This window comes from Candida pseudojiufengensis, assembly GCF_024610245.1.
Source record: "Candida pseudojiufengensis strain CBS 10847 chromosome Unknown scaffold2, whole genome shotgun sequence".
NCBI lineage: Eukaryota > Fungi > Ascomycota > Pichiomycetes > Serinales > Debaryomycetaceae > Lodderomyces > Lodderomyces pseudojiufengensis.
This window is the reverse complement of record NW_026261524.1, coordinates 956,217-982,179: the sequence shown is the minus strand read 5'-3', so window position 1 is coordinate 982,179 and position 25,963 is coordinate 956,217. Positions and strand designations below refer to the sequence as shown.

At 29.8% G+C, this 25,963-nt stretch overlaps 7 protein-coding genes across 7 annotated transcripts; 3 read left to right on the top strand and 4 right to left on the bottom strand. All coding sequences in view use genetic code 12, as the record gives it.

Annotated features, from left to right (window-relative positions):
* Positions 1–121: 121 nt before the first annotated feature.
* SEC23 (GTPase-activating protein) lies at positions 122–2,368 on the top strand (the record flags this gene model as incomplete). Its single annotated transcript, XM_051755864.1, has 1 exon — positions 122–2,368. One exon carries the CDS (start codon positions 122–124, stop codon positions 2,366–2,368), a length of 2,247 nt encoding a protein of 748 aa, XP_051616343.1.
* Positions 2,369–4,554: 2,186 nt separating this feature from the next.
* On the top strand, positions 4,555–6,171 carry KGF55_001302 (uncharacterized protein; the record flags this gene model as incomplete). Its single annotated transcript, XM_051755863.1, has 1 exon — positions 4,555–6,171. The coding sequence occupies one exon, from the start codon at positions 4,555–4,557 to the stop codon at positions 6,169–6,171; it is 1,617 nt and encodes a 538-aa protein (XP_051616342.1).
* Positions 6,172–6,487: 316 nt separating this feature from the next.
* On the bottom strand, positions 6,488–6,931 carry KGF55_001301 (uncharacterized protein; the record flags this gene model as incomplete). The annotated part of the gene is made up of 1 exon (XM_051755862.1): positions 6,488–6,931. The coding sequence occupies one exon, from the start codon at positions 6,929–6,931 to the stop codon at positions 6,488–6,490; it is 444 nt and encodes a 147-aa protein (XP_051616341.1).
* Positions 6,932–7,664: 733 nt separating this feature from the next.
* Positions 7,665–8,195, bottom strand: KGF55_001300 (uncharacterized protein; the record flags this gene model as incomplete). Its single annotated transcript, XM_051755861.1, has 1 exon — positions 7,665–8,195. The coding sequence occupies one exon, from the start codon at positions 8,193–8,195 to the stop codon at positions 7,665–7,667; it is 531 nt and encodes a 176-aa protein (XP_051616340.1).
* Positions 8,196–8,931: 736 nt separating this feature from the next.
* On the bottom strand, positions 8,932–11,133 carry GAT1 (Gat1p; the record flags this gene model as incomplete). Its single annotated transcript, XM_051755860.1, has 1 exon — positions 8,932–11,133. One exon carries the CDS (start codon positions 11,131–11,133, stop codon positions 8,932–8,934), a length of 2,202 nt encoding a protein of 733 aa, XP_051616339.1.
* A 2,173-nt stretch (positions 11,134–13,306) lies between these two features.
* Positions 13,307–20,764, top strand: KGF55_001298 (uncharacterized protein; the record flags this gene model as incomplete). Its single annotated transcript, XM_051755859.1, has 1 exon — positions 13,307–20,764. The coding sequence occupies one exon, from the start codon at positions 13,307–13,309 to the stop codon at positions 20,762–20,764; it is 7,458 nt and encodes a 2,485-aa protein (XP_051616338.1).
* A 63-nt stretch (positions 20,765–20,827) lies between these two features.
* On the bottom strand, positions 20,828–25,830 carry KGF55_001297 (DNA-binding E3 ubiquitin-protein ligase; the record flags this gene model as incomplete). Its single annotated transcript, XM_051755858.1, has 2 exons — positions 20,828–24,853; positions 25,135–25,830. The coding sequence occupies 2 exons, from the start codon at positions 25,828–25,830 to the stop codon at positions 20,828–20,830; spliced, it is 4,722 nt and encodes a 1,573-aa protein (XP_051616337.1).
* Positions 25,831–25,963: the final 133 nt, after the last annotated feature.

The following is a 25,963-nucleotide window of genomic DNA, read 5'->3' as shown; positions in this document are numbered from 1 at the left end:
GTCAATTTATATTTCAAAACAACTAAAATCAACGTTCAAATCAATTACAACTACATCTCCACAACTACAATCAACCCTTACATTCATTTCAATCAATCATCTACATCATCTCATCAACAATATGAACTTCGAAGAAGCAGAAGATATTAATGGTGTTCGTTTTGCATGGAATGCATTTCCTCTGACAAAAACAGAAGCAGCTAAAATTGTTGTACCAACAGGAGCATTATACACACCATTAAAACAAAGAGAAGATTTACCTATAGCAGCATATGATCCAATATATTGTTCAAATCAAAGTTGTAAATCTATATTAAATCCTTATTGTGCAGTTGATCCAAATGGATTTTGGAGATGTCCTTTATGTCAAGGTAGAAATTCATTACCTGCTCATTATCATGGAATAAGTGGTGATAATTTACCTTTAGAATTACAAAATACAAGTTCAACTATTGAATATATTACAGCAAGACCAGTACAAAATCCTCCAATTTTTTCATTTGTTGTTGATTTATGTCAAGATGAAGAAAATTTAAAAGCTTTAATTGAAAGTATTATTGTAAGTTTTAATTATATTCCACCTAATGCATTAGTTGGTTTAATTACTTTTGGAACAATGGTACAAGTTCATGATTTAGGTTCTGAAAAAATTAACAAGAGTTTTATTTTCAGAGGTGATAAAATTTATGATAATAAACAAATTGAAAATATGATTGGGTCCAAAATTTTTCAAAATCAACAAATTACAAATTCTTTAACAAGATTTTTTTTACCTTTAGAAGATGTTGAATTTCAATTAACTTCAATCTTGGAAAATATAAGTAAAGATCCTTGGTCAGTTGCTCATGGTTCAAGAGCTTTAAGATCAACTGGTTCAGCATTAAATGTAGCAATAAATTTATTAGGTTTGACATTTCCTGGATTTGGTGCAAGAATCATGTTATTTTCAGCTGGTCCATGTACTTTAAATCCAGGAATGATTGTTGGAAATCAATTAAAAGAAGCTATTAGAAGTCATTCAGATATTGATAAAGATAATGCAAAACATTTTAAAAAATCTACTAAATTTTATGAAGAAATTGCTGCAAGAGCTGTTAAAAATGGTCATGTTATTGATATTTTTACTGGTTGTTTAGATCAATTAGGTTTATTAGAAATGAGAGATTTAACTCATAAAACTGCAGGAAATTTAGTATTAGCTGATGCTTTTAATACTTCAATTTTTAAACAAACATTTTTAAGAATGTTTGCACAAGATGAAGAAGGTTTTTTACAAATGGGTTTCAATGGTTCTTTGGAGATAAGAACTTCAAAAGAATTAAAAGTAAGTGGATTAATTGGTCATGCAGATTCTTTAGGTGTTAAAACTAATAATGTATCAGATCAAGAATTAGGAATTGGTGGATCATCACATTATAGATTATGTTCATTAACTCCAAGAAATAGTTATGGAATTTTTTTTGATGTTGTAAATACTCAACAATTACCACCTACAGCACAAAGTTATATACAATTTATAACTCATTATCAACATTCAAGTGGTACATATAGAATCAGAGTAACAACAGTTTCAAATTATTTAACAAGTGATGAACAATCATTAACAAATAGTTTTGATCAAGAAGCAGCTGCAGTATTAATGGCAAGAATTACATTGTTCAAAGCAGAACAAGATGATGGAGCAGATGTGTTAAGATGGGTTGATAGAATGTTAATTAGATTATGTCAGAAATTTGCAGATTATAGAAAAGAATCAGTTGAAAGTTTTAGATTAGGTCCACAATTTCAATTATATCCTCAATTTATATATTATTTAAGAAGATCTCAATTTTTACAAGTATTTAATAATTCACCAGATGAAACTGCATTTTATAGACATGTTTTATTAACTGAAGATTGTAATAATTCATTAATTATGATTCAACCAACTTTAACTTCATTTACATTAGATTCAGAACCAGAAGCTGTATTATTAGATTCAGTAAGTATAAAAGATGATAGAATTTTATTGCTTGATACTTTTTTTCATATTTTAATATTTCATGGTAAAACTATTGCTCAATGGAGAAGACTAGGTTATCAAGATCAAGAAGAATATTCAAATTTAAGAGAATTATTAGCTGAACCAAGACAAGAAGCTGCTGAATTATTAGCTGAACGTTTCCCATTACCAAGATTTATAGATACTGAAGAAGGTGGTTCACAAGCAAGATTTTTAATGGCTAAATTAAATCCAAGTACAACTTATTCAAATGATACTATAGGAGTTGGAGGAGGTGCTGGTGGTGCTATTGTATTAACTGATGATGTTAGTTTACAAGTATTTATGAGTCATTTACAAAAATTAGTTGTAAGTGGTTCAAATTGAAGTTAGAAAAGACGTAATGAAATGAAAAATATACATAAAAAAAAGGTTAGTTTGTTGATGCTATTTTCGTTGATCTCTTTAATGCAGTACGATGTGAATATCAGCTAAAATCATCTTTAAGCTTGACCAAGGTACAGCATGCGTTGTAACTGAAAATTATAAACAACTCATATTACACACGTCACATGCAAATAAATAAAATTATAAACTCTAAAAGTTTAAAAGAGAATGAACTTTTCGGAACTTATATTCTCCCTGGAACTAGAAAAATTAGATTTGAACAAACAACAAGTACGAACGTTTCAGAAAATAGACGAATAAAAAAATCTCAATTTCAAAGGAAAGACTAATCAAAAACTAGCAAAATTTTGAAACAAATGATTTACAACTCAATAAGGATTGAAATTATAATAATTAATTAATTCTGAAACAAATAATAACAAAGAATTTTGAAAAATTTACTTATTTTAATGCACGTTAGGTAAAGTATGGTTTGTATAATTTTTATTTATTTTCTGGTGATATTTTTAAAACCTGAAGTTATAATATGTCAATTCTAATTTGTAAGGATATGCTTTACATGGTGTTTAAATAACAGCATATTAGATTCTTTTATAGATTAGGGTTGTTTGTGAGTGGTAAATACGAGTTTGATAAGTTTGTATTTCATATAAGACAATACACGGACAACATAAGCTTCAGGGGAAAATTTTAAAAGCCGTATCGTGAAGTCTAGATCAATTTCACGACTATGCAAAGCCACTTAAAATGTTTCATGCATGCAATTAATTTAGATAAGAAATTTATCAACTCATTAAATGAAAACAATAGAGTGAAAGAAAGATATTTCAAATGATAATATTATTCAGGTACCTATTATTATTCCAATAAGTCAATATAATTCTTAGAACCTTATTGTTTTGAAGTTTAGTTGTTATAAAATCGGGGGAGTAGACAGAAGAGCCCACGCAATTTAAATTAATTATCCCACTTATCGTCAAAGAAATAAGAATTTTGAACATAATCAACTTGAATTCAGCAAGTTAGAAACGTTGTCAATTGATACTTGAATGAATTATTACACAACGAATCAAAATACTCAACAGCCAATTGCTTCATTATGTCATATGGGGTAAATCTCCAAAATTTGTGTGGTGTATAATTAATTTTTAATTTAAAAAACTTTATTTACAAAAAAAAGAAAAAATCTGAAACACGATAAAAACAATAGAAAGCAAACCCAAAATATTTGAGAAACAGAATGTAATCCCTCCGAATATTCGTCTTGAAAAGAGTTAACGCTTTAAATATACACATTTAATAAGTTTAAAATACGTAAAGCTTATTCAACTCCAAAATAATATTTTATTATTTTAGAAAGTGTAGAATTTTCATTTAGCCAATAAAATTTAACAAATAAAATAATTCTATTACGAAGATCAAATCAATAATAATTTATTAATTGAGTAAAGAAAAGTAGATAAAGATTGAAGAAAGGTTGCATTATTCTAGAAGATTTTGGAGATATTTTTATTTCTAAGTAAGTTTTTACTTTATAGTCTAATTATATATTAATTTAAAGTTCGTAGATTTTTTTTAATTAGTTAATATTTGTTTCATATTTGATCAACTAAACTTTAAAATTCTCAAATTTTGAAATTAATAAATCCCACATTTTCATATTAATACTACATTATAATTATCTCCATTTCATGCGTTTATTTATATACTTCGATATCCTTCATTTTTTTACTTTGTTACAAATTTGTCTTGCTCTTTTTATGAAATTTTTGGAATAAGTTATTTATATCATTTTCAAAAATCATCATTCCAACCAAGTCAAGTTAACACAATTTCCCAAACACCATAATTGGATTGTCATTCAACTACCTAACTAGGACGCGTTTTTTATACTTTCGTTCAAGAAATTTCGTTCATTTCAATTTCATTTTAGATTTGACATAAACTTACATATTATAAAAAGTTAATACTTAATATTTTGAAAAAGTAAACAATAGTTGTATTAATTAGGAATATCGTTTGATAATAATAATATTATTTCAATTGGAAGTGGGTTTATTTTTATTCTATTGGTGTACTTAGCCTTGGGAATCATCCAATTCATCTTTAGTTAAATATCTTACTGTACAAAATTGAAAAATATTTTGTGTTGTGTATATGGAAATATGAATAATAATAATAATAATAATACAACTACTACAACTATAAGTTCTACCACCACAAATAATAATCTTCCTAATATTAAATCTCCAAATCATCATCAAAATAATATTAATATAAATAATAATCATTTTCATCTTTCATCAAATTATAATACAACTTCAACTACCACCAATAATAATAAAAACCTTAATAATAAACTTAATAATAATATCATCAGTAATAATATATCATCTACAATATTAACAACAACATCTAATAATATCAACAATTCTACGAACATACCTTCAGCTACTACTACAACTAATACCAGTAATCAATTAACTATATTCAATAGTATATTAGATTTACCATTCACTCCTTTAGTTTCAACTCATAGTTTTAAAGAATTTTCATATTCTTCATTTACATTACCTCAAATATTACCATCACAACTGTTTAATTCACAACCACCACCACCTCCTCCACCTTCAACTAATCTATTTAAACCAAATTATAAATTACAATCGAGTACAAAATCTTCGGAGAATAAATCAAATACAACATCTTCAACTTCGTCTTCAATTAGTTCATCAATTTCAACTTCAAATACTTCTCATACAAGTTTAAATTCAATAGAGTCTTTGAATTCTTGTTTGAATAAAGATATGACATTTAATGGATCAAACAATTTAAAAACTAACATAAATACTAATATCAAAAACGGCGATAATCATAATTATCAACAGTATTTACAACAACAACAAACACAGCAAACGCAGAATAGTGATAATATATATAATAATACAACATCACCTACTACTCAAGTACATTCATCACAACATCATCAAAATACAAGCACCACCACTACAACGATAATGCCAACAATGATACAAAATGGTGCATCATCAAATCCTCCTATAATAAATCATCATATTTCATCAAAATTTTCAAATAATGATATACAAATATTAAGACAATTATTGATATCAGGAGAAAAACATAAATGGAAACAAATTACAAAAGAAATCAATTCATCAGCAAATCATTCAAATCATGTTATTGAAGCAATGAAAAAAAATGAAGAAAGAATGAATTCAGTATCAAATTCAAATTCTCCTCATCATATACATCAATTAAATCAAAATTCTCATTTACATCAACAATTACATCCTCATCAACATCAACAACAACAACAACAACAGCAACAGCTACATCCACAACAACAAGATCATTTACCACATTTATCCCATCTACATACTCATACGCAACAAAGCCTACAACTACAACCACCTCAATTTAACTACATGCATTTACAACAAAATCAACAACAACATTCCCAACAACAACCACATCAACCAATTCCGCAACATCATCATCTCCAAAATCAAATAAATTTAAAAAAATTAAATTCATCAACATCTCCATTACATTCCCTAGCAACAACAACAAATATTCCACTTAAAAATGTATCACCAACATTTGTTGCAAAACAATATACTCAATTATTAGGATTTCCTAATAACAGTATATATTTTGGTAGTTTAGGTTCTTCTTTACCTTATGTTGTTTCTGCTAATGGTTGGAATGATATTGATAGAGAAGCTTATGATTATCCTTTTAATGATGATGATAGTGATTGAAAAATGATTTTCTTTTTAAAGATATCATTTTGAAAAGAATTAAAAAGTAAAGGAAGTATTTTGAGTGATTGGAAAAAATCACTGGAAAGATAAAGACATTTTAAGATTAAAGTAGAGGTTTTTTAAAAATTTAGGTTCAATTTATTGATTTATGATTATAAGTTAGTTTGTTTTTTTGTTTTATTTATTTATTATTATGTATTATTTAATTTAATTATCTATTAGAATCCAATTTATGAATGTGTAATGTCTTTATGTTTTGTAGTTTGATAATTAGTAATATTCGTTCTTAAACCTTATTTTCAAATGATTTCATTCAACGTCGCTGTGACCTTGTTCTTTTACTAACTGGCATATTTTTTTCTGATTTTAACTGTGCTGTTGTTGTTTCTCTAGTAGGAATATGACTAATTGAGACAGGTGATGTTAATCGTTTTCCCAAGGATTTTGTCGTTCCTTTATTTGCAGTTGTTCTTTTATTTGCACTCCCCTTCTTCTCATTAATTACAAAACGAGTATCTCTAGGTTGTGCTGATCCATGTTCACGTATGATTTCATCAATAAGTTTCTTTTCTGACCAAATTCCTTTTCCTTCAGCTATTTTGAGATTTCTTTTTGAAATAATTCGTCTTGCTAATTCAACATCATCCGCCTGTTTTACGAACTCATCGAGGTCGAATTCGTATTTTTTAGGTTGATATGTTCCAATCAATGCCTCCATTTCTTCTAAAAGTGCCGGATCTAAAGAAGATAAATCCATTTCAAAATTGAACGTGTAAGTTTTGTGAAGGCTAGTAAACGTCGGTCTAATTTGTGGTGTGAGTTGAACTTTAAAGTAGATGAATTGTTTTGAAAGTTTTATTTCCATTATCTTAATGACGCCAAACGCCAAAATTCCGACGCGTCTTACGAAACCCCAAGTATACAAGCACAAGATCCTCATTAATTAATTTACATTACAGAGTAATTGTATCGCGATAGAGAATAATCATCAAAGTCATGAATCTATGTTTATTGACATTTATTACCAACATTCTTATTGCCTAATTAGCGCTTCAGATCTCATCATTTGGTAATAAGCAATTCTGAAATTGGTTCAACAACTTGATGCTTCATGTGCTCCATTCTGTTCCCATCTATGTTCACTTCGTAAAAAGTTTTTAAAATTATTAGCAACGTCTTGTTTTTCATCCTGTCCTTTCAGAATGACCAAAATTTTTAAACGAATTTGGAACCACCTCGTACCCTGATAACATTTGTATAAAAATAGTGGCTTGAGGAACTTGAGGAGTGTAAACAGCTTCTTGTGGATAGATTTCATGATGTAAATACAGATACTTCATATGTAGATTTCTGTTCAGAAAGTCTTAAATCTTCGAATAAAATACCGCTCTTCTTTAGTATCCCCAAATCAATCAAGCCTGCATTTAATCCAATAGTATTTATTCTGTTCATTAACCTCATTGATTTTCATTTTATTACTGAAAATAATCTCAAGATTTTTCACATTCAATACAATCGCCAGGTTGAAAATTATTTGTTTCTTCATCATCATCAATTATTTTTTCACTACCATCGTTCAACAAATTACCCTTATCACCTCTTTTTAAATGTTCTCCCAAATCATTTGTACTACTTACTCCATTATCATTATTTTGTAAATCCCATTTTTCTAATTGTTGACGAACTAAATTTTTTAATAATTTTGCATCAGGAAATCCATCATATGTAACATCTTCAACATCTTTATTCAATTTTGGATCTTTTTTCATTTTCCTTCTATAAATTAATTTAGTATGAACTTGGCGTGTAATTTCTTTTGATTCATTCGATTGTGATTGACTTGTTTGAGAAATATAAATTTCAAAAATTCCTGCATTTTCAAATTCTGGTAATATTGAATATTCATTTATAATTGGTGATGAGAAAGTTTGTAATAATTCTTGCACGTACCATATTGCTCTATTTGACCATTTACATTTCGTACAATATTTTATTGAAACTTTAGTATGTTTATTTGACATTTTGATTCTAAACTTCTTCTGGAAACTGTGGAGATTTGATATAAGCCTAAATCTATAATTTTTATCGCAATTACCTATCTGATTTTTCAAGTCGCTTATTATAGCCTAAGACACGACAATAAAAATTTTTGGACTATAAAAAGAGTGAGCAAACCAAAAAAAAAAAAAAAAGAGTCCTCAATATTTATTCATTTTATAAAATAATACTATTCTACAACGAACTGATTACCAGCTTCTCATATATCAAATTTGAAATAGTGTTGAGGTTATTTTATGGATATAACAGGTAGGGCATATCCACAAAACGACTTTGGCACTATAACAAATTTGGAATATAAGAAGATTTGAATTCAAAACCGATGATCATTTCACTTCTTGGACAGTTTGGTATTTTTAAGTTGATTCAAGTTATTCAACGACGGTTGGGTAAGATATTACAAGAATCAATGTAATAATAACCTGAAGAAGCAAACTTTCCAAGAAGTCAAATGAAGTCATTTGTGTTGAGCATTAATGAATACTATTCTAATTGGTATGATATGTGACTATCCTGTATGTTAATACTCGACATCTATTTTACCATCTTATCTTTAGAGTTATATAGGTATAAAACACTGATCTATCCTTTAATACATTTCCACCCTTAACGGATCAATACAACTATAGAGAAATATATTATCATTACAAATATCATAATTTACGTATTTCATTGAACAAATTTTACATTATAACCTATTTAATAATTCAACCAATCATATTCATTACTTGTAATTTCCTCAGTATTTTCAACCTTTATTTTAATATTATTGTTAACTGATATTCCACCAATATTTGAATTTATAACATTTGTTGTATTATTATTATTATTACTAATCCCATTTAAATTTTGTAAAAAATTTGCACCTAATGATTCACTTACTTTAGTTTTACTTTTATTTCTTTTAAAACTTGGTCTTCTACTTTTTGTAATTCCTCCATTAGTTGTTGCATTAGAAGTTGGTGTAGCTGTAGTTGTATTAGTGGTCGTTGATTTTTTATTATCATTTATCGAAGTTGGATTTAAATCATCACCATCTTCAATTGAATTTTTACCTCTTTGTCTCTTTTTTATAACATCAGTTTTTAAACTTAATGGACGAACAACTCCATGTAATTTCAAAAATAATCCACATGCATTACATAACGGTTGACCTTCTGGATTTCTTCTCCATAATGGTGTTGTTTTTGTATGACAATTTGTACATGATGTTGTTGAATTTGTATTATTATTATTATTTGATAGTGATGATAAGGAAGATGAATTATTGTTGTTGGTTGTTGCTTCTGGAGTTACATTCTTTTTAGGTAGTTTTGTTTTAGTTTGTTTTGATTTTCTCTTTTTTGGTTCTTCAATAGGTTCAATACCTTGACTTGGTAAAGTAAATGAAGAATCTTGTTGATTTATAAAATGATCATTATTGATATGCTGATTATTTAAACTTTGTGAAATAGGAGTTTGAGAAGTTGATCTATCTAAATAATTATCATTTAAAAATTGATGATTTGAAAAATTTAAACTTGAAGGATGAAAATTTGAATTTGGATGATGATTTTGATTAAATTCTGGTAATGAAATTAAAGATTCTTGTCTTAAAATATTTGTTGGTGTTGTCATTGAATTTCTTTGATTTACAAATTGAGTATTTGATGGTATTATAGTTGATAAAGATGATGGAGCAGTAGTATTTATTGGAGTTTGTTGAAAATCATCAAATATTGGTTTTTCAAATGATGATGTTATACTATCTTGAAATGAAGAATGTAAATGTAAATCATTAAAATTATTATTTGGACCTTCAAAAGCTAATGGATCTAATGAAAATTCAAATGATGATGAATGAGGTGGAAAATCTATATCATGGAAATTATTAGGTTGAAATTGATGATGTTGAGGATTTTGAGGAGTATGAAGATTTGGACTTTGACTATTAAATTTATTAAATTCATTTAATTGATGAGATAATTGTGACATTGGTCTTGCAGTTGGTGAAAATTGTGCTGGTCTCTTTTTTGGTATATTTGTTATAGATGTCATTCCATTCAGATTCAGATTCAGATTCTGATGATTACCAAATTCTTCTTCATCTAAACTATTAAATTCGTTATTTGAATCCATCAAATTTGTTGATCCAATTTTTTTTATATGTGCAACATAATCGAAATCATCTGCCCCAGGGTCGATTTGTTCGTAATTTAAACTATTCGGCTGCTGTTGTTGTTTTTGGTGGTTTTGATTATATTGATTTTGAATATGTTGATGATGTTGTTGAGCTTGTTGACGTTTATTACGCAAAGTTTGTTCTTCTATTGAGTTTTGAAAAGAAGAAGATTGTTGTTGTGAATTAATTTTATTGAATTGTTGTGGTTGAAAATTATGTGGCGTAAAGAACTTATTATCTACTTCTTCAATCAGTGAAATTTCATTATTATTATTTGTTGTTACATTTGTTAAATTATTATTCGTTAAATACATCATTCTCCATGTTAAATTTTCCATTCTTGATTTATAGGGTAAAGAATCTCTTGCTTTATTATACAATTTCCATAAATTTTCAATATTATTAGATTCTTTTGTTAAAAGATGATTTAATTTTATATTTGAATCAGATTCTTTATTAAGATTAAATTTAAATTTATGTTGTGAATTGGGATTGTTTGATGGTGTTTGACTTCTATTATCAAATGGATGAGGTTGATGTTGTCCCGGCTGTTGATTGTGATTTTGAAATACACCGTTATTAGGATAACTTGAACTTAATGACGATGGTGAATTTAAATATATGGGGGATGAATGTGATGTGTTATTGGCATTATTATAGTGATGATGATGGTGATGATGTATAAGATGTGGATGATTAGTATTACCTGACAACCCAGGTGAATGATGATTTATATTCATTTAACTTGCGTTGTTGTTTTAATTGATCTTGATATACTAATATTGGGATTTGGAATTAGATATATATGTTAGTTATGACAAGTTATAACAAGGTTAGTTGATGGTAAAGTAGCAATGAAGGATTTCTGATGTTATAATTCAAATTGGAATGTAATGTAAAACGGTATATTTTAATGATATAATGTTACTTATTACTATTTGATATTTTTTATTTTTTCTATTACCTTACTATTAATGTAAAGTTATAATAAAACGTCCAAATAATATTCTAAATTATTAAATTTTAGTCAATTTTACTTATACAAGTACAAAATGAAATTACAAAAGAAAGAAAACAAATAAGTGAAAGAGAAAGAAGTGAAGAAATAAATATACCACCAGCGAAGGATTATTATCCTTCTTTTTTTATTCAAGTAAACTTTACTAATTTCTTTGACATCAAAACTTTAATCAGAGTTATAAACTTTTTGTCTATTGGTCCTAATTTTAATATGAATATAAACTTCAATTCGGATAAATACTAAAATAATTTCAAATATTAAAATATTTTATAAACCCGAAAAATATCATCAAAATGAATATTAACATTACTTTAATATGGTAAATCTTTTATTCCATTGGATTGTTTAATGTAAGATCAAAGTTAAAAAATCTTTAATTAAATTTCCACTTTTAGTGTAATGAAATTTGAAACATTTACCTCGCTAATTCGTACTATTTCGAGACAGAACTCTCTACAAAGGTTAATCCGACCAATAGATTCTAACTTAGTTAAGTTAGTGGAATCATGGAATTTAAAACTATATGGAATATGGAATTAATTAAACTTCCCGGGAATTAAATATTATTGTTTTAACATTTATAATAATTTAGTATTTCAACATTTCATCTATCGTTAAGAGGCTGAAACATGTTTTAAAATTGAATAAATTTTCCTTTATTTCATAATAAATCTGTTTCACCATAATTCTTGCATTTGCTAGACATGCGTATCCCTACTCGTAAAGGGACATATGTTCTTTAAAAATTTAGCTGATGAGTCTACAAAGACTCAATATGAAATAATTCTCAGAATTCTTTGAAACATTTTTTTAAATTACCGCTTAAAATTAAAATTAAAATTGGTTTGTTTCAAATTTTTTAAATTAAATTAAAAAATAATTAAATTTGATTGGACGATAAGAAAATAAGGAACCTGATAAGAGCGGCTATAGAAAAACTATAAAGCACAAAAGTCATTTGGTAGTTATTTTGAGCTGGTCTGAAAATACTAAACTAAGACACAATAAAAACTGACAATTGAAGCTACCAAGAGCTCATTGAAATTTTTCGGAATCTTATTTTTACAACCAAATCATCATACTGAAAACAAATATTCACACAGATAATTAGTGGGAACCATGTTTATGTATATACTCATAAAAGAAATGTAAATTGAGTTATAAGGAATAACGGGAATCTTACGTACCACTAACATTGCACCATTCAAGAAGTTCATTCATGAAATTAATGAATCTATAAAGACAATCAATCAGTTCACAATTCAAAAAACAGGTCATTCATCTAACAACTTGAATAATCTTTTGAGGTCTTATTTAACATGAAATACATGGTAAGTCAAAGACCCCAAGATTGAAAATTCAATAATGTTGTATCTAAAATTCAAAATTTTTTCTCAGGGATTGGTCAAGTCTTTAATAAGAAATCAAGCAGTTTTCCGTTGAGGTAATACAGTTTGAGAATTAACTTATTTCACACCACATAGAATAAATCAAAAATATCCAAGTCATCACATTGTATTGAAAATGAAGTTTAATTCCCCATAATTAATGTACAAAATTCGGATTTTATAAAATACAATGTTAATTTTGTATGTTACAGTCAGTATATACGAATTGAAAATTCATACCTTATTATGTTACAACTGATCCCTATACGTTTTATATGTATAAAATTTGTTAAAAAATCTGTTTAAGAGTTTAATGATATTTTTCTTCAAAAACCTTATTTTTCAAAAGCTTAAATCATAACATGTTACATTTACGAGATCGATCATCCGGAATCATAATGTAGGTGACCTTATATACCAATATGAGTAGTGATTTTAATCAATATGATGAACCTTGTTCATCAAACAAACAAACCCAATTAATCAACATACAAATTAAAAACGATGCATTTATTCAAATTATTGACATTATTTTGGTCAATTTGGTTATTAAATTATGTTTTAACAGCTGAAATCACTCAAAACACAATATCAAGAGGTCAAGTTGGAATTGATTTTGCAGGTATAACAATATCACCAAATGTATTTTGGTCAGTAATTGATAATTTTATTTTAGAAATTATTGGACATGTTAAAATTAATTCAGGAAGTGGATTTTATGTTCAAAGTAATTCAAATTCAATTGCATTAAGAATTTCTTTATTAGGTTTAATTTTTAATTTTGAAAATGATGGTATTATAAGTTTTAATGCACACCAATCAATTATTGCTCCAACTTATAGAATTTTAGCAAATTCATTTGTAAATAATGGAGAATTTTATTTATCTGGTGATGCAACTTTAGGTGTACCCAATTACGAATTACATGCATTAACTTGGAGAAATACTGGATTAGTTGTAATTTATCAAAATTTTAGATCAAATGCAATAACAACTTTAGGTAATCCTGGAGGAAGTGTTATAAATACTGGAACTATATGTTTAAATAATATTGAATATCAACAAACTACTGCAGTATTTGGATCTGGTTGTATTGTATTACAAGGAAAATCAACGTTATTATTACCAAATGCCTTATTAGTATTTGCAACTGGTCAAAATATTTTAATGGAAAATGAAGAAAGTTCAATAGTTGTTGAAGCTTTAAGTACTCCTCAAACTTTTAGAGTTCATGGATTTGGTTCTGGAAATAAATTAGCTTTAACTACAACTTTAGCAGGAACTTTATTACATGGAGCATATTCTTATGATACTAAAACTGGTATTTTAACATTATATACTTTAGCATTACTGCAAAAATTTAATATTGGTTTAGGTTATAATTCAAATTTATTTTATATTACTACTGAAACAAGTGGATTAGTTCCTACTGTATCCAATGCAATAGCTTATTCAGGAAAACCTCCAACTACAGCAAGACCTTCAGCATGTATGGTTTGTAAGCCACAGCCAGAATCTCCAGGTAACAAACCAGTCATATTTGAATCAACTATTACTCAAATCACTGATACTGAAACTTTAACAAGAAGTGCTCAAATTCTTGTATCTACAAATACTGCTGGTAGTTGGTTTACTTCAACTTCATATCATCCTACTTCAATTGATATAATTTCCACTACTTATACTACATTATTTAATGAAATTTCAAATCATCAAGTTTTAACTAGAAGTGGTATAGTTGTTGTAGGTTCTGATACAGAATGGTTTACTAGTACTTCCGTTTTCCCATATCGTACATTTAATGAATATACTACAACTAATAATGAAGGTTACTTGGTGAAACTTGTTGAAACAACAACAACTTCTGGTGAATGGGTTACATTAACAAGTACAATAACTCCTGAATTTACTCATTATCTGTCAACTTTAACATTAGTAGAAGATGGTACAACTAGTTATGATGCTATAGAAATTTTTGTAACAACTAATGATGAAGGTAGTTGGACTACTATAACTAATGACATTCCTGAGGAATATACAAGATATACCACAACAGTATATGGTTTCAATACTGCATTAATGCTGCGTACTCAAGCAGCTTGGGAAGTTTTAATATCTACAAATAGTGCAGGACAATGGTTTACGACATCAAATACAATTGGACCAACATTTACTTCATATACTTTTACTCAAACTGTTATACATGATGGTCAATTGAGTGTAACAACTAACATAAGATTAGTTACTACAAATGAAGATGGAAGTTGGACAACTTTATATAGATCTATTGAACCAACATTTGAAACTTATGAAACTACTTATTTAACTACAAATGACGTGGGAGATTATGAAACTGTTACTGCCTCAGTAGTTGTCTCAACGAATGGTAATGGTCAATGGTATACTTCAACTTATAAACAACGATATACTACTTACACAACAACTTATGTCACAACTGATTCAAATAGTGTTACACATACTGCATCAGCTCAAGTTATTGTTTCAAATGATCCCGAAAATAATTGGTTTACAACATCTTCAATAATTCCACAATCTCCAACAGAATATACATCAATAGTAGTATATACTGAAGAAAGTACAACTTATACATCAGTTGTTGAAGTGATAGTTACAACAGATGAAAACAATGAATGGCATACAACTACAACAATTCCACAAAATGAACCAATGGAAGAATCACAATCAGCAATGACTTATTATTTTTCAGATTCAAATGATATTTATGTTATTGTAATATCACAAAATTCAAATGGTGAAATTTTTACAAGAGTTGATTCTATTCAAGCTTTTTATACAAGTTTTACAACAACTATTACTCAACCTTCAACTACTTATCAAGCTGTAATTGTTGAAACTACAAATAATGCTAGATCATTATATAGAACAACTTCAATTATTCCAGCACCTACAATAACAACTTTTACAACTTTATATCCAACTACAAATGCAGAAGGTGATTTAATAACAGCAATTGGTGAAATATTAATAACTACTAATTCAGAAGGTTCTTATATAACTCATTCATCAGCTTTACCTACATCATTAACAAGATTTATTATTCCTTTCGTGGATAAATCAGGTACATCATCCGAAACTTATCAAGTAAGTGTTTTAATAACAACTGATTTATATGGAGATTGGTTTACTGGAATTTATAGAATTTGGACAACCATTTTAACTTCAGTAAATGAACTTGGTTCGTCAACTACCATTACTTCTACAATTGCTGGTGAATCAATTGAAACTGAAAGTGAAGTTTTTGCTAGTGTAACTGACACGGGAGAGTCTACATCAAATACTGAGACAGAATCTGCATTGGAATCAACAATTATTACTGCGACAGATTCTGCATTAGAAACGGAGGTAAAGACAGCATCTGAAACAGAGGTCGAGACAGCATTTGAAACGGAGGTAGAGTCAACAATTAATACTGAGACCAATTCTGCCTTAGAAACAGAGACAGATTCTGCATTAGAAACGGAGTTAGAGACAGCAATTGATACTGAGACAGAATCTGCAATTGAAACAGAAGTCGAATCAACAATTGAAACAGAGATAGAATCTACAATTGAAACAGAAAGTGAACCAGGAATTGAAACAGAGGTTGATTCAGCAATTGAAACTGAAAGTGAATCTGCAGTTGAAACAGAAATAGAATTTGCTACTGAAACAGAAATGGAATCTGCAATTGAGACAGAAACAGAATCCGAGATTGAATCAACAATTGAAACAGAGACAGAATCGGTAGTTGAAACAGAAATAGAATCTGCCATTGAAACAGAAATGGAATCTGCAATTGAGACAGAAACAGAATCCGAGATTGAATCAACAATTGAAACAGAGATAGAATCGGTAGTTGAAACAGAAATAGAATCTGCCATTGAAACAGAAATGGAATCTGCAATTGAGACAGAAACAGAATCCGAGATTGAATCAACAATTGAAACAGCGGTCGAATCTGCAAACGAAACAGAGGTAGAATCAACAATTGAATCAGAGATAGAATCTGCAGTTGAGACAGAGATAGAAACTGTAATTGCAACGCAGATAGATTCAGCAATTGAAACAGAGATAGATTCAGCTATTGTAACTGAAAGTGAATCTGGAATTGATACTGAGACAGAATCTGCATTAGAAACAAAAATTGACTTTGAGACAGAAATAGATACAGCAATAGAAACAGAGACAGAATCTACAATAAATACTGATATTGAATCCGCATTAGAAACAGAGGTAGAATCAATAATTAATACCGAGACAGACTCTGCATTAGAATCAACAATTAATTCTGAGTCAGATGTTGCATTAGAAACAGAGATAGATCCTGCATCAGAAACAGAGATAGATTTAACAAGTGAAACAGAGGTAGAATCATCGATTGATGCTGAAACAGAATCTGCAGCTGAAACAGAGATTGAATCTGCTACTGAAACAGGAATGGGACCAGCAACTGAATCAGAAATTGAATTCGAGATTGAATCTACAATTGAAACAGAGATGGAATCAACAATTGAAACTGAGAGAGAATCTGAAATAGAATTACCACTTGTTACTGATACAGAATCTGCTATTGAAACAAAAATAGAATCCGAGACAGAAACTGCAATTGAAACAAAGGTAGATTCAGCAATTGATACTGATACAGAATCTGCAATTGTAACGGAAGTTGAATCAGCAATTGAAACAGAGATAGAATCAACAACTAATATTGATTTTGTTGAATCCGCAATTGAAACAGAGGTAGAATCTGCATTTTTAACGGAGTCAGAATCAACAATTCATACCGAAACAGACACCGAATTTGAATCACTAATTGACACTGAGATAAAGTTAGCATTAGAAACAGAGACGGCTTCTGCAATTAATACTGAGACAGAATCTGTGTTAGAAGCAGGGGTTGGTTCAGCAATTGAGACAAAATTAGATTCAGCAATAGAAACAGGAACAGAATCCACAATTAATACTGACATTGAATCTGCATTAGAAACAAAGGTAGATTCAGCAATTGATACCGAGATTGATACTGCAATTGAAACAGAGGTAGAATCAACAATTGATATTGAGACAAATTTATCAACTGCTACTGATGCGTTAGAAATAAAAACAGAATTAGCAACTGAAAGAGAGATAGAATCCGAGATAGAATATGCAACTGAAACTGAGGTTGATACAACAATTGATACTGATGTTGATACAACAATTGATACTGAGATAAAATCAACCATTGAAACAGAGGCAAATTCTGCTACCGAAACAGAGATAGAATCTGCAATTGATCCTGAAACAGAAACTACATTTGACACTGAGACTGAATCTGCAATTAATACTGAGGTAGATGCTGCAAGTAATACTGAGATAGATTCCGCAATTATTACTGAGACTGATTTTACATTAGAAACTGAGATAAAATCTGGATTTGAAACAGAAGTAGAATCAGCAATTGGTACTGAGGTAGAATCTACAATTAATACTGAGATAGAATCTGCAATCGAAACAAAGATAGAATCATTTATTGATACTGAGGTGGAATCAGCAATTAATACTGAGACAGACGATTTATTAAAAACAGAGATAGATTCAACATTAGAAACAGAGATAACAGACTCAATAACAACAGGGAATTCTGCATCAACAGGAATAGAGATTGATTCAGCATTAGGAACAGGGACTGATTTCGCAATCGATACTGAGATAGAATCATCTAATGAAACAGATATAGAATCAACAAATGATACTGATACAGACTCCCCATTAGAAACAGAGATAGCGTCGGCAACAAATTTGGCCAGCTCAACAAATGACATTGCGGAATCTGAAATCAACTCAATTGAGAATATTGGTGCTTCTATTGGAGGACAAACGACAGAAATAGTAACAGCCGAATCTTCTACTGTTGTACCAGAGACTTCAATCATGCTGTTGGTAGCGAGTGAAACGATACATTTGACGATAGGTGCAGGTTTGGAAAGTAATTTTGAATCCAATGATAATCCCGCAACTACATCGATATTTAATATATCTGAACCAACAACTATACTGCCTGATGTGACAAATGAGATAGGAGAAATTAGTTTTGATGCCAATTTAGAATCATTTAATCAATCAGAATCGTTTGTAAATACCATAGATCAATCAGAATCGTTTGTTAATACCATAGATTCTATTACAGCTTTAAGAACAAGTAATGGTATACTGGAATCTACACAACTGGCAGAAACTTTCTATACTGATACTCCCGAGTCATTTGAAACTAATCTGGAAGTCATATTAAATAAAACTCCTGCAAGTATTGAACCTAACGAGTTTGTCGTGTTTACCTCATCTGAAACGAAAACTATCGGATCAAATATATACCAAGCAACCAGCAACATTGAACCTGTGGAGTTCTGGAGTACTACAACTGAATCAGGAATCAGTGGATATACTAGAGGTTCATCTGAAGAGATATCAACAACGTGGGTGGAAAGCATCGAATCATTTAATGGTAATGGTAACTTAAGTGCTTATTCAACTTTTTTATCCAAATTTATATCATCCGCAAATGCTATTTCTTCACATAGTTTTGAGATATCTACAAACTTTTTGGTTGATGGTGAGTCTTCAAATTTGTATATGATCATGGAGCTGGAATCATTTACCATAGACTTTAATTATCAAATTTCGACTGATGACAGAGGGGCAACGTTCCACCAACCTGAATCAACAACTATAGGTGGTGTTCAAATTAATTTCACTTCGATTGATATCGCAGAGTCTTCCTTTATCAGTGGACAAATTAGTAGTGATATTACAATCGATGCTAGCCTGGTGAATATTAAAAGTGCATTGGTTGAAACTTCTGATGCTGCAAACTCATTATTAAATTCAATAAATTACCCATTGATGTCCGAAACAGATCCTGGTATAGCGATTACAGATAGCAACTCAGTTACGTTGGAATCTTTATCAAATATTGGGGTTACGTCCTTTGATTATGATAGTTCAAGCTCTACTACTGAGAATTTGTCCATAGATGTTATTACTCAAGTCGTAACAGATACAAATAATTCTTTAGTCGTTCAAATGGTACAAGAGGTTACTAATACGAACTCAGAAACATCCAGTATCATCAGGTCATTTGAGACAAATATTACATCTTTCAGAGTCATTATGTCAAGTTCTGGGATACAATTTTCTGAATCAATATATGTGGTGATTATATCAACTGATGTAGAAGGTCAATGGTTTACTCTGATAGATGGGATCCCGGCTACATTAGCGACAGAGATGGTAGATGCATCAAAAATATTTTCAACGTATTATTCGCATGAAAGTTTGGAAACCTCAATTGCGTCTCTACAAATTGGACGTGAGTCTGATCTTGAAACATCTGGATATAAAACTACTTATAATATTATGTTTACACTGGTACAACCTGATGGAAATACTATTACACTGACTTACAATGTCGAATTAAGCACAGAAGGAAATGCAACTTATATCCGTACTGCAAATAATGCTCAAGAGACAAAGGCATCTAGCTCATCCTTACAAGGTGTGGGCGATGGTAATTTTTCTATGGCAGTAGATTCAAAAGCAAGTTCTCAAGCGTCAAGTATTCTATTAGCAAGCGTTACTTCAAAAGATGGTCAGTCACTTTCACATGATCAAATTTTCTCAACTGCAGAAGTTGGAAATTCTAGCTTAGATCCTTCAAAATCTCAAGTTGTCAGTACATATGCAAATATTAGTTCCTCAACTTCAGATTCCATGTCGCAGAAGCCTGATGACTCACCAAGTCAAGATAGTGTTAACCCAATGAATGTTTTTGCTCCAATTTCAACTAGTTCAATCTTTGAGACGTCAATTGCAAACCCAACGGAATTTAGTAGTGGATCAAAAGATGTTATCCCTTCACTACTCATTACAATTTTCATTTCGTTCGTTATCGTAGTAATTTAATAATTTATAAAAAATTTATTTTTTATAATATACGATAGATTTTAGTAAGTAGATATTTATTTTCTATGTAAGTATATCTACAATTGAAATTTTCGATCTAACTGAATCGACCATTGGTGTAGCAAAGGAACTTTCGTCAATGATTTGAGGTTTATATACATTTTTCAAGCTATCTTTTTGATCTTTAATTCCATAATTTTCTCCATTTAAAGGTGCTGATAATAATTCCTCTACTGAGTTTTCTTCATTTTCGGTTTCTGGATCTTCAACTTTGTAATGACATGATTGACAAAAAAATCCAGAATTCTCTGGCCACCACATTGGAGAAGAATCAGTAAAACAATGAGCACATGTTTTCAGCAGACCATTTGAAGTGATTTTCACATTAGAAGCTTGATCCAAGTTGTAGTAGGAATTGTTGTTATTGACGAAATCCAATGATCTAGCAAGTGGACCACTAAATTGAGACTTATTAAGTTTAAGCAAATCTTCATAAAACAATTTGACAATAGGTTTGAGCTCTGTATCTCTTGAACCAATTCTTTTTCCTAAAGTTCTAAAGTTCAAAATAGTTTCGCTTGATTGATCATGTTCAGGACAAATAAGTATTGGCTTTAATTTTCCAATTTTTTCATTCACTATGACATTTTGTGGTGCTTTAGTACCGGTTTCTAATTTAAAGCCAAGTTTATAATTAGGAGTATCTTGAGCACAAGTCGGATGATAATAACAATGATCATTACAAAGACTGCATTTTATTAATGACCCATTGTAAGATTGACAAATTTCACATTTCTGATTGTGATTACGCAAATAAATTTTACTCACATTATCAATTGACAAGATGTTGTTGTTCAATTTGGTTTTCAGTACATGAATAAACTCACTATTAAAAATACAACACAATAAATGACACCAAGTCCCATTTGAAGTTGGTTTTAAAAAATCTGGTCTAACATAAGGTGATCCCAATATTGATAACTCATAATTTGTTTCATTCGCCATGCATAGGGAACATGAATAAATTGCTGAATGAATTGGTCTTAAATCATTAACACAAGGTTCACATAACCATTCTTTAGTGGATTCCTTCTCGTGTAATGTGTATGCAGCACAAGAAGCATGTACATTAACTCCACAAGACGAACATATCAACATCTCTTGTAACGAGGCTCTTGAAGTGTCATGCTCACGACAAACACAACATTTTCTATCATGAGGTTTGAAAGGTAGTTCTATCGATGTAAGATGGGGTGTTTGGGAATGTGTTAATGGTGAGCTAACATCTCCTAATTGTAGTTCTCGATAATGATTGAAAAAGGGAGCTAGTTGTTCTGTTGCCTCAGTATAAGTCAATTTTTTACTTAGTCCATAAAAGTTTGGTATATCATAGTTTGAATTGAATAGTAACGATTTGGTATGTTGTCCTAACGACGAGCCAACGACTTCATGCAATTTTTGTACAATTTGTGTTTTGATTTCTTGTTTAGTTGGTTTCTCTTTTTTCTCCACTTTAGTTTCAGATTTGACCTTTTTCACTTTAGGTGTGGGTGATTCAGTTGGTGAAGATGATACAGCTTTTCTTTTGTTGTTCTCTTTCTTTTCTGGAGAAGGTTTTGCAGTTGTTGGTTGAATGACTAATTTTGGATCATACGTCACAGACGCTCCCAAAGACAATGCATGTTCTAAAATTAAATTTGAATCTTGTAATAACTCTGGCTCAACTCTCTTTTTCCATCCATTAGACTTACTAGCTTTTTTCTGTGTTTCATCAGCATCTTGCCATACTACAGCATATCTTCTCCATAATTTTGCACATCTAAAACATAACGCTACAACAGAGTCCAGCTCCGTGTTTGCATCATGAGAACCTGTAATCTTGAACCATTGAGTTGAGTATGAGGCATCGCAATGCTTACAGATGAATTGAGTACCTGATGTAACTTTTTCATCATCCTCATATGATGAGTCATCTTCTAAATTGGTTAAATCATCAACATTATGAGATTTATTACCATTCTCTTCCTTCGTACTTGCGTGTGATTTCTTAGGTGCCCTTCCTTCGTAGTTACCCCATATTTGTTTCCCATTCTTAGTCTTTTTCCAAAGATAATAAAATCTAACGACTTGAGTTAATGGTTGCGATTTCACTTTTTTCTGAACGTGATATAATTCATTCCCAAATTCTTTAACACCAGCTTCAAATTTTTTGATTTCATCCCGAGTGAATACAGGCTCATTCAACTTCTTTTTGTTTAAATTTTGAACTTCTTTAAATGCTTTATCAATATCACCATGATTTTTCATATACAGTAAAACCACTGCATCAACAAAATTTGGGGAGTTGGGAGATAAATTCAATGATTCAGCTACAACATCACATGTTGTAATAAATTTGTCCAAATGCTCAAAATTGTCATCAATATCACTTTGGGAAGTTTTCCATAGCAACGTACAAGTTGTACCATTTCCATCATCTACCCCTCGTTCAATATATCCTTTTGGTCTTGGTTGTAACCATTCTGGATAATCTTTGACTTCTATATCTTCAAACTCTTTAGGGACTTCTAATTTTACGATCTCCTCAGCTTTTTCTTTTGGTTTTGGTTTTGATTTTTTCTTTGGAATTTTCTCCGTGTCATAATATACAATTGGATGACCATTACATTCAGGTATATAAACAGCTTGATGTTTCGCACCAATTCTAGTTGAAGCTCTCGGATACGGTGATCTATCATCCAAATCTACACCTTCTTCTAATTTTGCATTTAAACCTAAATATCTCATACACCACTCTTCTTTTACCCTTCGTTCTTCAAACGAAACCCCGGCGTCATTTGTTAGAAAATCTTTAGCCATTACTTCATACTTGGGTAGTATAGTTTCAGCTCCAGTTGATTCGTCTGCAATTTTCACATCAGCTTCTAGGGAACTTAATAAGGCCAACTCATCAGCTAATGACTCCTGATTAGATGATTTGTTGTCATGCAGTAGCATTAGGATCTTTTTTTGATGATATTCAATCTCATGTCTTTTAGTACATGATGCACAAGTCCAAGAAAAACCACGGCTAGGTTTTTTTAAAAGTGGTGGATCTAAGCAAAGCATATGAAATATTTTTTTACATTCAAAACAACTTATAGAATCATTGTGGTCCGACCATAATCCACATGTAAAACATGTAGAATTATCACTTTTGAATGAATTAATTAAAGATTTAGTTCTTGTAGATTCACAAAAGATATAGCTGAATCTTTTATTCAATGCCATTAGGTAATGCCGTGATTTGCTATCCTTTTTAGCATATTGTAGTAAGTTTTTAGTCAGTAACACATCGTATGACCTAATCATGTATCTATCATATAGTTTATCAAAATAAAAACAATTGGGACTTTGAGCATATGCTTCAGTCGGGGATATTCCTGGTGAAAGTTGTTTTCTCAGTTTTGCTGCATATGAATCTTCAATATCTTGCTTTAGTTCAACCGAGACTAAACCTCTGAAACTACTTAAAGGACATACATCTGAATCCATTGTTGCAAATAGTAACCTTGAATCAGCAGAATTTTTAGTTATATCCCTTGGTCTATAAAACCAATTTATTATGAAAAAATAACCTTCGGCTGGCAACATTTTGTCTTCTTTATTGTCTACTTCTATCTCCTCATATTTATGATTTCTTTTATTGGTGAAGCCTCGTATTCTTCCAATGTAGTAAGGTTCTCCAGGTGGTTCACTTATCATGTAAATACATTGACCTTTTGATAATGTTAAAGATTTTCCATTTTTATATTTACACTTTAAAGTCATTTTTTTCAAATTTATTGTTGCTCCCGTGAGGTCTAGTCGATTTGAAAATTGATCTTGAGCTGTCTGGGGTGGTTGCCAGTTATAAGGCACTACATTTGTAGACCCATTAGTGGTGATATTATCTTGCCAATTTTTGATGTTTTCTTTCTTCTTAGGTAGTGATGACGCCTTTTTGCCATTTGATTCCGAGATATCTTCCAACTTAGCTAGTTCTAGTGAGTCGTCGTATGTTTTATTTATAGTAGCTTTTCTTTTCGGTCGAGCATTTGAAGACATCTTCTATTTTAGCTGCATAAGTCCGAATTAAATTCTATGGTAAATCTATTGCTGATTTTTTGAAAAGTTTTAATTATTGAATGAGAATTGTATCTTCTAATTATTCAAAATACGTCGTTGTGAGATTTGTTTGTTTTAAAGAAGTTTGAAAAAATTTGGTTATTTCAAGACTTTTTTTTACAACCCATATTGGAGAGAGATTTTCGTGAAAATACTACAGAAGTGGAACAACTAACTATGGTGGGATGTTTCATTATTCATTATCTTCTAGACTGTATTCATACAACACCTTCTTTCAAAGTGGCTTCAATCCTTTCTATTTCCTCTATACTATCACAACTTTGCAATTTCATCAACAATTCTTTCCTATCTTCTTCACTTAACTTTTTGACAACTTGATTCAACTGTTTTTCTTCTTTGGTTATATCATTAGAGCTTATTTGATGTTTATCAAACATTCTTTTGGCTTTTGATCCCATCTCAATACGATTAACTCCATATAATTTTTCACTTTCATCCTTTTCTTTTTGTTTGACTTTCTCGAGATCCAAAACTTTCAAACTCGGTATAAGCCAAATTAAGAACAATCTATAATTATCTAATTGTGTTATGGGATTACCAATTAATATCAAGTTTTCTAATTTTTGAAATTTTGAGGAAAAACATTGCTGAAATCTATATAAATTATTATTCATTAATGAGATAGATTTGATTGAGTTGTCAGATGGTAAGTATTCTTCGTCAATATATGCTATGTTATTATTCCCTAATAGTAGTGTCTCTAAATTATCAAAATTTTTCGGTACATTGCTTAAACTTATTAAATCATTATTTGTTAAATCAATTACTTGAAATTTATTTCGAGTTATCTGTAGATTATCAATTTCCGTTATATCAAGGTTTCGCAAAATCAATGTTAGTTTCTTTTCCACGTTAAGTATTATAGGAGCATCGTTAATTTGCTGCGATGTCAATTTCATTCGAATGTTGATAAGTAAATTAGTATGTTAAACTAAATCTGGACCAAATGATCTTGAAAAAAAAAAAAATTACACATAATAATAATGTAAATTTCAAAACAAATTATCTGAAACACCACACAGTCATACAATC